Source organism: Leuciscus leuciscus (assembly GCF_965113295.1).
Source record: "Leuciscus leuciscus genome assembly, chromosome: 1".
In the NCBI taxonomy this organism is placed as follows: Eukaryota; Metazoa; Chordata; class Actinopteri; order Cypriniformes; family Leuciscidae; genus Leuciscus; species Leuciscus leuciscus.
The window spans coordinates 73558160-73572650 of NC_138725.1; the positions used below are offsets into that span (position 1 = coordinate 73558160).

Below are 14491 nucleotides of genomic sequence, written 5' to 3' on the forward strand. Positions count from 1 at the left end.
TGGAAGAAACCGCAGCACATGCTTCCAAACCTTGAGAAAAGGCACTGGATCTACCAGGTGAGGGCAGAGATAAGGCATGGCCCATCTCTAACCCCTCTGCTAAATCCATTTGCGATTCCCATGACCTGAATCGCCACTGTGCCTTGGCAGCAATGAGGAACGTGAGCTTGAGCACCCTCCTCAAAGAGCACCAGGCGAAAGCGGAGTGTCCGTAATGGAATCTGTTCACAATGCAGACAACACCAAATAAGACATACACTTTCACATATAGTGCTTACTGAAGACATAGAAGCTAGCGCTGCACTGTTTGGGCATGCTTTATAGTTTCCTGGTTGTGACGTCACCCGCCTCTGATGTTCCGTCACACCATTGAACTGATTTTACACATGCTTCACGACACAATCACGCAGAGCGTTCCCACAGCACCAAGCAGTGCAGTGGGAGTTCCCTTGAAAGGGAACTATTCGATGTTTGTAGCTGGTTGTTCTGTTAACTAAAAAGAAAAAGTAACTACATAAATCAATGCATATATATATATATATATATATATATATATATATATATATATATTAGAGATGCACCGATTGATCGGCTGGTGACCGGAATTGGACGATTTTCACGTGATCGGCCATGACCGGCGACCGGCCGGTCAGTCTGACATATGCCGATTTTATGCCGGTCAAATGCATGATTAACATCGCGCAACATCAGCATCACACGTGCACACGGAACGCACATGTAGGAAACCTTGTGAATTACGGCCGTTTCACACCGCAAATGTGAGCAGCGCGTATTTTTTTCAGCGTGCATGTTAATCAATGAGTGCATTCACACCGGCAGCAGGAGCAGCGCGTGAGCAGCAGTGAAGCGCGGGTTTCGGCGCAGGTCTATTTTTGCAGCGCTGCTCACGCTCAATTAAAATTAAAGCACACTTTTGATGGACAAACTAAAAATGAATTCACACAAAAAGTGCTCAAAATGCACAGAATAAGTATGTCTAGTGTGTTTTAATAAGAACTCCAGTATGTCAGAAAAGAAAACGAAGACTCAAAAATATTTGTAGAAGATTTACCCATTTAAACTTTTCATTATTCAGTTTTGGTTGCAAGTATGGTTATGATTATAAAAAAATAAATAAAGTAAACTAGCCAGAAATTATAGAAATATAGAAATATCTTTATACTGCAAGGCTATATATAGGCTATGTGTGTGTATTTCCCACACCAGGAGTAATTTATATAGTTCTATTTTATAGCGATTATCTGTTCAAAAAATGATCTATCAATGCAAAATGTAAAATGTTCTATTAAAGAAAATATAGAAAATAAATATTTGTGTGTGCTGTAAAGTGGTTAGAAAAAATTTAATCGGAATCGGCTAAAATCGGTATCGGCAGGTCAAACTCAATGAAACATCGGAAATCGGCCTAGAAAATTGTAATCGGTGCATCTCTAATATATATATATAATATATATATATATATATATATATATATATATATATATATATATATATATATATATCAATACAGAAACAAGCAAGAGAAATGTCCGTAAAAAATGTATTTGAATAATCATTCAACTTCATAATAATAATTTTTTTTAAAGAGCAACACAAGATTTATGACACATTTGTGTTAAACATAAACCCACAAACTAGGTAAAGCACAAATGAGATCAGTCATGATACTAGTCAAATATTCTAAAGGAATGCACTAAGAAATCAGCATTATAAAATTGATAGTTCTGGTCCTAGGTAATTATTGGCTGAGCTGTGTTCAAAGCAATTGTAAAATATTATATAAACACACCTGTAAGCTCATTATCCAAGTATTCCTGCGCCAACAGTGGGTGTTGCTGTATGTAGTTTTGTGTCATCATAAAAACGGCCCTTAACTGGCCTAAAATCCCTGTAAACCACAGCTTATTGGGTCCGGCCACTTTGGTCACTGTGCACCCTCAGTTCTGGTCATCAGCTAGTATTGAAACTTAATTGTGTCAAAATTCATTGTATGTTCTGTATTTCCACATACAGGCCTGAAATGAAGTCTCTTATCTAGGAAGAAGAGAAGTAGAAGTCTGTAAAATGAGTGTGTGTGAGGAGAGAGAGGAGGAGGCGTCTGTTCACATTCAGAGAGCAGCATCTCCAGGATTCAGCTATGTGTCCATGAAGAGTAACCACTCCATGCATCTGCCCCCTTATCTCAGTGATGGACCATCTTCAGGATTCAGCTATGTGTCTATGAAGAGTAACAACTCCATGCATCTGCCCCCTTATCTCAGTGATGGACCATCCTCAGGATACAGCCATGTGTCCATGAAGAGTAACAACTCCATGCATCTGCCCCCTTATCTCAGTGATGGACCATCTTCAGGATTCAGCTATGTGTCTATGAAGAGTAACAACTCCATGCATCTGCCCCCTTATCTCAGTGATGGACCATCCTCAGGATACAGCCATGTGTCCATGAAGAGTAACAACTCCATGCATCTGCCCCCTTATCTCAGTGATGGACCATCTTCAGGATTCAGCTATGTGTCTATGAAGAGTAACAACTCCATGCATCTGCCCCCTTATCTCAGTGATGGACCATCTTCAGGATTCAGCTGTGTGTCCATGAAGAGTAACAACTCCATGCATCAGCCTCCTTATCTCAGTGATGGACCATCTTCAGGATTCAGCTGTGTGTCCATGAAGAGTAACAACTCCATGCATCTGCCCCCTTATCTCAGTGATGGACCATCTTCAGGATACAGCCATGTGTGTATGAAGAGTAACCACTCCATGCATCAGCCCCCTTATCTCAGTGATGGACCATCTTCAGGATACAGCCATGTGTCTATGAAGAGTAACCACTCCATGCATCAGCCCCCTTATCTCAGTGATGGACCATCTTCAGGATACAGCCATGTGTGTATGAAGAGTAACAACTCCATGCATCAGCCCCCTAATCTCAGTGATGGACCTGCTGTGAACTCTGGCCCTGTGTGAGTATCATGAAGTGGGATGTGAAGTTTTTTTGAATATGATGATTCACTCACTAATGTTCTTTTCTCTCAATATTAGTATGTTAATAATAGGGCTGTCAAGTGATTAAAATGTTGAATATAATTACATAATTTGACTGAGAAATTACCTCCAAAAGATCATTTAATTTGAAGTCTTTGTTAAATAAGGAAAGCATCAAATAGACATTACAAAAAATATCTTTAGAAGGAAAATCGTATTTGATTCAACATAGAATTTATTACAAACCAGGGATGTGATTTTTATTTTATTTTTTTTCTGACCTGAAAAGTATGACCCATATAAATTACGTAAGTCCAACTCCTCACTTTTGGGGGTTAATAATGATTGGAAGCGCATTTAACAATTACTAAATAAACTGCAAAATAGGGCTGGGTGGTATGATGGTATATGTCGTAACCACAGTATAAAATCGAAACTGTAACAGACATTTTTTAATTCCATGCATACTGCGACATGTCAATAAGTGGGCATGGTTAACTCACATGCACCGTGCTCAAGACTGAGACACTGATATTTGTTAAAGACGCATGAAGAAAGACGAACGAGCAGATCAGGAGGATCAACAAAGGAAAAAGATTTTATAAAGGATTGTTAATAACGTAATATTGCCGGAACAAAGGCGGCAGCAGTTTAGAGGAGTGCACATGCTCGCTATGGGGAAAAGTATTATGAATTTAAGGGATGGTTCGGAGTAAAATCAACCTAGGGTCCTTTGCACCATGACCTTGAGCTTTCCCCAAATCATGGAAGTGACCTTGACGTCCGGGTTAGCAGTAGCATAAGCCATCAGGCAAGTGTTATTTAAATAAACTCCCGATGTACTTACAAACTTTCCAATGCCTCGTTTTATGAGTACAGAGAGCTGTGTAACAGTGTCGCTTGATCAAGATTGTCTCGCGCTGCATTGGTCCAAACTGATAAACGCTCCATGAAGCACAAAATAATGAGTAGCGCCAGGCACGGATTAACGCACGGGCCTACTGGGCACTTGCCCAGGGCACTGGGCCAGCAGGGGGCCCTGTCAAATTTACTTTGTCTATTCTTTTCAAATTATTATTTTAATTTTAATTTTATTTTCAGTAAAATTGTGTTAAATATTGAGGAATAATGTGATTATTTTGTTTGCAGTTGCAAAGTATTAACAAGTAAATAAATCAAATAAATCATTTTAATGTATTGCTGCGCTGTTGAGAGGGACATCTAGAGGCGAGTGAAAAGCATTACGTAATATAAAAGTCACGCGTAGAAGACGGTTACTCAAAAACCAAAACAAAAATGAGTTTAAAACCACAACCAAGTGGATCAATAAAAAGAAAGCACTAAAAGGACAAAGAAGCAAGAGAAGCTCAATTACTACAAAAGCTACCAACAATCTCCAGCTTTAAAAAAAAAAATATTTTTTTTCTAGTCGACTAGTAGTCATTCATTTAAGCAATTAGACGACTAATCTCACGTTAATATTAATTTCTGCTTAAATACTGAGTGCATGGAGGCATATAGCCTATTCCGCGCTCAAGCGCATGCATAAATCTTGCCGCAAAAGCAGGCTAATGATAATATGTCAAAAAAAACAAAAAAAAACTAGACATTTTTATTGTTTAATAATAAAAAAAAAAATCTAAATCAGTGTCGGCTGCAAACATATCTATATGTCCGCTGTAAAGTGGATGCGCCTTTAGAGAGAAATGCACCTTTCATATCATATCAGCCTAATCAGCCGGTATTTGCTTTCGATTTAAATGTTTTCGTTTAAAAGTGGACATTTCAAGCTTTATATAGAAATATTCATCATGTCTGTGATGCTATACACCGTGTTTCAGTTCATTTTTTAGACGCGCTCCAGTTCACGCCACGGAGACCATGAAAGCGCGCCCTGTTTGTTTTATTTTATTTTACAAAAGCACAACGTTTTCTTGTTATTGTGAGTTTACAAAAATAAAAGTTGCTACTTGCGACTGATGCATTATTCTTTTCTGTATATGACCAGAAAAGATTGAGTATTTCAAGTTGTTTCCACTGTTGATAGGAAAATGCAAGTGTTCGCGCCGACGCCTGCCATGCAGTGCGCGCTGCACACTCCGCACAAACACTTGTGCAACAAACTATCAGGAAACACTTTTCATGTAATAAAATCATGCATTTTCTACCTACCGCGAGTAAGCGCTGCACCAGTTTGAAAAAGGTAAAAGCATAACGAGCGTAACGAGAGAGGGGCCCCACTAAGGGGGATGCAGAGATGTTGCTGCATCTTTATATTAACATTTCTGATTGTTTAAATGATCAGCCCTCGGGGGCCCCCTTAAAATGCCTGGCTTGCCTGCCCTATTGCGGCGCCTGTGCATACAGGTGCAACACTGTTGTCCAAAAAATTGGTGAAGGGGGCCTTTGACACATCCGTGCCCAGGGCACATCATCACCATAATCCGTCCCTGAGTAGCGCAGTTACGTTCAGCTTTCATTACGTTTGCCATGTGATGTTGGGCAATGTTGTGGTGGTCGCGCCAGCGTCTTCTCCATTATGAGTGCGCTTGCTGCCCGCCAACATTTAAAAAATTACGTTAATTTTAACATTGAATCAACATAGAAACAATATCAAACCAATCTTGCTTTATGTACAGCAGGATTCTATGCCAGTTTTTTGTCTGTTTTACTCCTTTCAATAAAAAAACAAGGTAGGGATGCAATTAATATGGTTTTGAATCAAAAAGTCTCATAAAGTAAACAACTTTAAACCTTCAGTTTACATGCAAATATTTTTATTTATGACCCCACTCTGTTTGAACAGGAATTAACATCACATTCAGGAAAAACAAGTGGCTCTAAAAATGTGTCTAATGGTGACTAAAACCCATGAACATTTTATAAAACATTATGGCCTGGTTTCACAGACGGGACTTAGATTAAGCCAGGATTAGGCATTTAGTAAAAAGATTGAAGTAATGAAGAAATGATCAAAAATGTGCAGAGGTTTCACCAAAATGTTGTCTGGGATGCAGTTGCGTGTGTAAATAAGATCAAGTTGGTTGCCTGATTTGTTAGTACATGAGGTGATGACCGTTTGAGATCGAATGAGGCTAGGAGAGATGAAGTCTGTTTTATAAGGCTTCTCTAGATGAATGTTGAAATCGCCAAAGACTACAAGTGGGGTGTCATCCTCAGGGAAAGAGTACAGCAGCACATCCAGCTCCTCTACAAAGGTTTCCAGTTAGCCTAGGGGGTAGTAAATAACTACAATATCAGTCTTAATGGGAGTTGTAAGTGTAATAGCATGATATTTAAATAAATTGTTAGTGCATAGAGAAGAGTGAGTTAAGTATTTCCAATTGTTAGAAATGAGAAGACCTGTACCCCCACCCATCCCAGACTGGTGAGGGGAGTGAGAGAAAGAGAAGTTGTTGAGAGCAGCAGGGGTTGCTGAGTCTTCTGGACGAATCCAGTAGGGCTGTAATCAACCAAAGAAAATCAAAGAAAATTTTCGACTAAAAATCGACTAAAAATTATGTTAGGAAAAAAAAAAAACGTTAAATTAATTAGCTGCGCACTGCAGTACTTGGTGGCTTTTTTGTCCGCCTAAATGAATTATAAATAAACATAAAAAACTAGTAGGCTATTTGCAGTATATTAAATCATTTTTGACCTAATTATTTTGCACTGAAATGAGTCTGACACACAAGTCTGTCGGCTCTCTCAAGTCACACGTGCACCTGCGCAATATCATAGCTTATGATTTCCGAAAATAGTCCTATGTTGTCAACTAGTGATATCATCACAAGAACTTTTGAGGAATATGCAACATAATTTAGACAATTGTTTTTGTCATATGTATTATAATAACTGACAGACACTATCATTTCGGCCGCTCTGTGCAGCTCGCATGAACATAGGAGCTCAGCTTCGCGGCTGAGACACGAATAGACTCTTAACTTAAAGCTTTTACTCTTAAACACAAAAGGCACGTCCACTAAAAAAAGAATATTTATTAAACAAACCAGATCAAGAGCAGAAACGAAATAGTGCATAACTGAAAAATAGTCTAATAGCCTACTTTCTTCAATCTGTCTCTCTTCTCCAGTGGGTTGGGCTAATCCAAAAGTGAAAACAAGGGGGGTGTTCTGAAGACAGACTGTTACCTGTGAAACAGGGGTGCTCTGAAACCACCCCCATTAGCAATTAGTGCTTTCCAACTGATGAAATGAACACGGCAAAAAATCGACCAATCAGAATTTTGCTCAAGCCAGAACGTATCGACTAATCGACTGGGAGATTGCAGCCCTAGATTCCAGGTCTCAGTCAAGCCCAATATATTGAGAGTAGATTGAGTTGCAAAGGCTGGAATGAAGTCAGCTTTATTGACTGCTGTCTGACAATTCCAGAGACCCACAGAGAAAGAGAGAGAGGTGTGTGAGAGGAGGAGCAAATAGGACGCAGATTAGCAGTATTGCGCCGCCTTCTGTGTGTGATGATAGAGCGTTGTTTAGACACAACAGGAATGCACTGAAAGGTCAAGCTTTATTAAGATCCCTTTTGGGCAATTTGGTTGCAGCACAGGCAAACAGACAACAAACTGACACATACAGTACATCATGATAATAAATAGCAACACATATTACAAATTACAAAAAATACAAAGAGTAGGCCTACCTAAAATATAAAAATATAAAAAACCCTAATAAATACCTTTAAGACTTATTTAATAGTCTGATTGCACTCGGAACAAAAGAATATTTGTATCGATTATTTTTAATCTTTGGTAATCTATAGCGACGACCTGATGGCAACATAAGAAACTCTGGATATAAGTGGTGTTCACTGTCTAAAAGCACAGAATGGGCTCGACTCAAGACATTTCTGTTAAACAGAGCTGTCAAGCTTCTTTGCTCTACCTATAATCTTCCCACTGTTTTTGACTAATTTATTTAGTGCATTTTTGTATTTTACACTAAGATTTCCAAACCAGCAGCTAATGGAAAATGACAACACTGGCTCTATATAAGACTTGTAGAACAATTCCATCAGTGTTTTGTCTATGTTAAACGATCTTAATTTTCTAAGACAGTAAAGGCGCTGCTGTCCCTTTTTACACAGGGCCTCTGTGTTCAAATCAAACCGCAATCTTTTATCAATAATTGTCCCCAGATATTTGTAACTGTCCACACATTCCACCTTATTGAACTTAACAAATGTGTCTTGGGAAGGATGTGTTTATATTCTGAAGTCAATACTCATGTCTTTTGTCTTGGATACATTTATCTGCTAACAGGCATCATCACACCACTTCACGAAATCAACCACTGGACCATGGCACGTTTCATTTTCTTCTAAAAGACTCACAATAACTGTGTCGTCTGCAAATTTTAGGAAGTACCTATTTTTATGTTTGCTTAGACAATCATTTGTATATAAAATATACAATAAGGGAGACAAAACACATCCCTGAGGAGAACCTGTGGATGTTGTCAAGGGGGCTGAAAGACTACCATTTACACTCACTTTCTGAGTTCGTTCAGTTAAAAAATCTAAGACCCAACCTACCAAATTAAGATCCAGACTAAAATTAGTAATTAACTTATCTGCTAAAATATGGGGTTGTAGAGAATTAAAAGCAGATGAGAAATCAAAAAATAAGAGCTTAGCGTGAGTTTTACTACCCTCCAGGTGCTGCAATACCATGTTTAGTAGAGTTGCTGTTGCATCTTCGACACCTCGCTTTGTTCTATATGCGAACTGAAGAGGGTCTAACAAATCCTTAGTTTTGTCTAATAATTCATCTTTTACTAATTTCTCAAAACATTTCATTATAAGGGATGTTAATGCTATCGGACTAAGGTCATTTAATGTTACAGCACATGTTGAGTAAGAGAAAAAGGAAGTGGGAAAGGAAAGGGTAAACGAAGATAATTAAGTGTGATACCGGTGTCCTTGCTCGGTGGAGTCGCACAGGTAGAGTTGCAGGTCTTTACCCGAGTCAGTCTTCACACGAGGAGGCTGAACACGAGACACACTACATACATATACTGCTTTCCAACGCTTGAGTGAGGACAGCTGTGCCCACCCTTCAAATTAGCTCAGCAAAAGCAAATAGCCCGTAAATGGGAGAAATCAAAACTAAAGTGATGGACAGCACAACAGTAAAATTGCAGTAAAAAAATAGCAACACTCAGCAAACGCGGCTGTTATTCAAAATAGCAATGTGTCTAATAAAATACAGATTACTATAATAGTAAAAAATAAAAATAAGCAGAGAATCAAAAATAGTCCTTCCTAGTAGCAAATAATAATCTAAGCACCAACAGAACTGGGTATTAAGCAAAAACCACCGTGTTCACTGAGTGACCACTTGTCCTGGCTTTCTCCTAAATCTCTCTAGTTTATATTTGCTTATACAGTCGCTGTGCCCGCCCTTACAATAAGCACATCAAAAGCACGCAAATGGGAGAAATCGTAACTAAAGTGTTGGACAGCACGACACTTAAGTGTAAAGTGGGAGAGATGATTGATTCTGGTGCGCTCTGTGTTTCCTCTTGAACAAATATGTGGCTTTAGCGATCTACAAATTTATATAAATTGCATTTATCGTTTGAATTTCATGATAAAATTCTCCGAATTTGAAAGCTGAGACCTTGTTCTTATCACAATAACAAAGTAAATATCTTGCCAATTATTGAACGGTAGTAAATTAAACATTTACTATGTTTGTAAAATTATTACCCTCATCTGGGCATGAAACTCTGGATAGTGATGATCCTTCAGGTGCTGTAACATTTTAGATGTGTTCGCTGCTTTTGATGACACTTTTCATCTGCATGTTTTACATGTTGAATACTGTCTTCAACCACTCCTCAATTATTTTTTAGATAGTCAAAGGACTTCTAAATAGCTTATTTAATTTTGCTTATTCAGCAGATGCAAGTCCAGGAGATCATGTTGTTCCTGCATGTTTACATTTTGAGAGTTTCACTCGTGCTGGAAGTTTATGCTTTACCCAGATAATCACCTTGTGAACTCACTAGTAACAGCCTCACAGAGCATTCAGGCAGACGCGTGAAGCACGTGCTCAATCTCAGTACGAAAGACTCTTTTTCATGTTTTTTTTTTTTTCTTCCGTTTTTTAACGGTATCGTTCAAATTATTATGGTTTAATAACTGTGACTGTTTTAATCGCGGTTAATTGAAATCAGGTAATCGCGACGTCCTTGGTCAGTTTAAACTTAAAATGTTTTTTGTCACATATTTCGGGGAAAAAAATCAAGGAAAACAGTGATCTGTGTCTGCTTCATTCAATTAACATTTATTAGTTTATACATAATATATAATATTTTAAAGAGAAAACAGAGGTTTCATTAACAGTATTGCATTAAAACAACATGAAAATGAACATGCATACTGGCTTAGTTTAGCTTTCTTACATTTCATGTGTACTAGTTTGAAGTTTGTCTTACTGTTGACAAAATCTCGGTTTACTTTACATGTTATACAAGTACTGCTCTATAAACCAGTATTGGTGTTATTTTATTGGAGCACACAGATAATCTGCAAAGAAACAATCTGAAATCTTCTCTCTTTCTCCCAGTATCTTCAGCAGGAAGAGAAAGAGAGCAGCATCTCCTCTACAGCCCCCTGATCTCAGTGATGAAGCAGCGCCCAGCGACCGTCTGTGAGTATATTCATGTAGAGTGAGACATTCAACACAAGAACACAGAGTGTTCACACAAACACCAAGAGGGATATATGCAATAAAGTTTTTTAAACAGAATAAGAAAATCATAAACTGAGATCATGTTCTCTTTTTTTAACAACAAATACAACAGAAACTGAAATTGTGATGTAAAGAGAGTCGGCAGGGCCTTTGTTAAATATTGTTTTTATATGCTTCCCTGTCATTTCTCTTGTATATGTCTATATGACACTGTATTTATGTCACATGTGTTTTCTGCATCAGCGTTATATGGACAGTAATCATATTATAGTCTATTAATCAAACACTTCTTTCTAAATGTGTTTGTGGTATGATTTCAAATAGGATAATTTAATATTAGAGACATTTAAACAAATTCTCTCTTTAGTTTTTGTCTTTCTGTTCATCATAATGTTTTTTTTTTTCAGTGATTGGAGATCTGACCAGATCAGATATGTGTCCTGTCAGACCAGCACATCCTCCTGTCAGAAACACATCAGTCATCATGACACAGAAGCAGCCCTGCAGCTCAATTCTCTCCAACCAGTGCATGATGATCTTCAGAGAGTCAAAGACCAGCACAAAACCAGCATGAAGAACAGATATGAGAGAGTTTTTGAGGGAATCAAACTACAAGAGAATCAGACCCTCCTGAACAGGATTTACACACAGCTGTACATCATAGAGGGAGAGAGTGAAGGAGTGAATGAAGAACATGAGGTGTTACAGATGGAGAAAAGTTACAAGACACTCCAAGACACTCCAATCCACTGCAATGACATCTTTGATCCTTCACCTGAACCTGGATATGAGGAGATGAGAAGAGAGAAGAAAGACCAAATCAAGACTGTTCTTACTAAAGGCATCGCTGGAATTGGAAAAACCGTCTCTGTGCAGAAGTTCATTCTGGACTGGGCCGAGGGAAAAGCCAATCAGGATGTAGATTTGATGTTTGTGCTTCCATTTAGAGAGCTGAACTTGATTAAAGATCATCAGTACAGTCTTCACAGACTTCTGCTGGACTTTCATCCTGAACTTCAAGATCTGGACTCAAAGATTTATGATGAATGTACAGTTGTGTTCATCTTTGATGGTCTGGATGAAAGCAGATTGACACTGAAGTTTTCAGACAGTGAGAAAGTTTCTGATGTGACAGAGTCTTCATCAGTGGGTGTGTTGATGTCAAACCTCATGAAAGGAGATCTGCTTCCCTCTGCTCTCATCTGGATCACCACCAGACCAGCAGCAGCCAATCAGATCCCCTCAAACTACATCAACCGTGTGACAGAAATTCAGGGATTCAATGACCCTCAGAAGGAGGAATATTTCAGGAAGAGAATCAGTGATGAGCATCAAGCCAGCAGAATCATCTCACACATCAGAAAAGCAAGAAGTCTCCACATCATGTGCCATATACCCGTCTTCTGCTGGATCTCAGCCACTGTGCTTCAAAACATCCTGAAACAAGATCTCAGTGCAGAAATCCCTCAAACTCTGACTGAAATGTACATCCACTTCCTCCTCATTCAAACTCATATGAGGAACCAGAAGTATGAAGAGAGAGATCCAGAGAAACTCCTGCAGTCCAACAGAGACGTGATTGTGAAACTTGCTGAACTGGCTTTCAATCAGTTGATGAAGGGCAATGTGATGTTCTATGAGGAGGACCTGAGAGAGAGCAGCATAGATGTCACTGACGCCTCAGTGTATTCGGGGATTTGCACTGAGATCTTTAGAGAGGAATCTGTGATTTATCACAGGAAGGTTTACAGCTTTGTACATCTGAGCTTTCAGGAGTTTTTTGCAGCACTGTATGTGTTTTTCTGCTATTTACACAAGAACTGTGAAGTTCTGAAAGAGTTCCTCACAGGAAAGTCCAGAACTCAGTGTGAGAATGTTCCTCTGGACGAGCTCCTGAAGGGAGTTATGAATAAAGCCTTGAAGAGTAAAAATGGACACCTGGATCTTTTACTTCGATTTCTTCATGGTATCTCACTGGAGTCCAACCAGAGACTCTTACAGGATCTGCTGATTCACACAGAGAACAACCCAGAGAGCATCAAGAAAATAATCCAAAACCTCAAACGAGGTAAAAAAAACAATGTCAGTCCTGAAAGATGGATGAATCTGTCACTCTGTATGATTGAGATGAAGGATCATTCTGTTCTTAAAGAAATGCAGGCATTTTTAAACTCTGAAACAAAAAGAAAAAGTCTTTCTCTTGCACAATGCTCAACTTTGGCAAACATGATCATGATGTCAGAGGAGGTGATGGATGAGTTTGACTTTATGAAGTACAAATTCAAATCAAAAGAGGGTACATTGAGACTGTTTCCTGCTGTGAGGAACTGCAGAAAAGCTCTGTAAGTGTGAAAATATAAACATAATTATATTTGACAGAAGTTGTGACAGAGGTTTGATGAGTTTTATGGGGGTTTGTGTTCAAAAACACTTCTTTTTTTTTTATACTTATACGTTTTATACTTTGTGAACATAACCAAGCTACCAGTAAAACTAGTCCAACTCTAAGGCAGATGTTGATGCCATTTTAGTCAATATAATTGGTTTATATAATAAAGTACTTCATCATATCGTCGCTGTCGGGCAGAATCCTCGTATCTCCAAAACCATTATTTTTCAGGAAATTAAAAAAAGGCATATTTTTTTAGTTATTAAACATTGTATCGTTAAAGTTGGTATTATCATGTTTAATCGGAGATACAAGATTTATGACTTGGGAGCAGGGAGATACAAGGTTACGCTGTCATTGATAAGAACGGTACGGACACAGACGTCGCTGCTGCCAGCAGTGTTTATCAAAGTCTGCGGTCGCGTTCAGCCTTTTGACAAGAGATAAGGCTTTAAGAGCTATTCAAATCTAATGATTGTGGTTACATACATCTTCCTAAACTCCATTTTAAACGTTTAAGAGATATGAGTGATGCAATACCAAAATACTAGGCTGTCTAAAATAGGCGGAAATTAATATATGCATGCGAATAAAGTCTGCGGTCGCGTTGAGCCTTTTGACAAGAGAAAAGGCTTCAATAGTTAACAAAAGCTAACGACTGTGGTTACATACATCTTCCTAAACTCCATTTTAAAGGTTTAAGAGCTATAAGTGAAGCAGAACAAAAAACGATGAGGTGACTGGGCTGTCTAATAGGCGGAAATTAGCCTAATCTGCACGTAAACTTACCTCCGTGGCTCACGGGCTTCCTTCTGCACCGAAACATTACAGCTGTCGATTTTTAACAAAACAAGCCTACTCAAATGTATCTAACCTAACTATTTTCACTCGTTATTGTCTAAAAAACAGACAGAGTTATCCAAAGATAGGCTTACTTGGCACCAGTAGACAGACCTCCCATAAGGTTTTCCCCAGGTTTTTCTCCCATAAATAAAACCTGCTACTTTACTTGGGGTATTTTACATGCACAGTGCCAACTTCGAGTCAGTAAAATAATAATAAAAACAATAATTTAATGCTGGTATCCAAAACATTGAATTCAATTCAAGTATTATATTAGATACATTTTAAAACTTCAATGCACACGTATAATAAGCCTAGTAATAATACGTCTAGTAATAAGTAGACATTTAAAATACATCAATAACTGATATCATAGTTTAACACAGATAAAATCAGAGTTAAGGCTTGCTTTACGTGTTGCTCGACGAGGATTTCTTAATCGTTGCTACTTCCAATCCTGAGGAGACAAAATGCCGCGGAGGCTCCCGCCGCGGAGTGAAGAAGAGGTGGAGTTACGAGGATTCTCAGACAGT

At 38.4% G+C, this 14491-nt stretch overlaps 1 protein-coding gene and 1 long non-coding RNA gene across 2 annotated transcripts in view; both read left to right on the forward strand.

The window, feature by feature from the left end:
- The window catches only part of LOC309499860 (uncharacterized protein), a gene marked incomplete at its 3' end in the record, with an annotated part of 48582 nt that continues 34091 nt past the window's right edge, over positions 1-14491 (forward strand). Inside the window, exons 1-4 of the mRNA XM_082171339.1 lie at positions 1-57; positions 2035-2987; positions 10601-10684; positions 11134-13068. Coding sequence (XP_082027465.1) covers positions 2086-2987; positions 10601-10684; positions 11134-13068 — 2921 coding nt within the window. The 5' untranslated portion in view covers positions 1-57; positions 2035-2085. The remainder of the gene's footprint in view (positions 58-2034; positions 2988-10600; positions 10685-11133; positions 13069-14491) is intronic.
- LOC309512676 lies at positions 5450-9002 on the forward strand. The gene is made up of 3 exons (XR_014211134.1): positions 5450-6474; positions 7321-7531; positions 8874-9002. It is a non-coding gene; the product is annotated as an uncharacterized lncRNA (long non-coding RNA).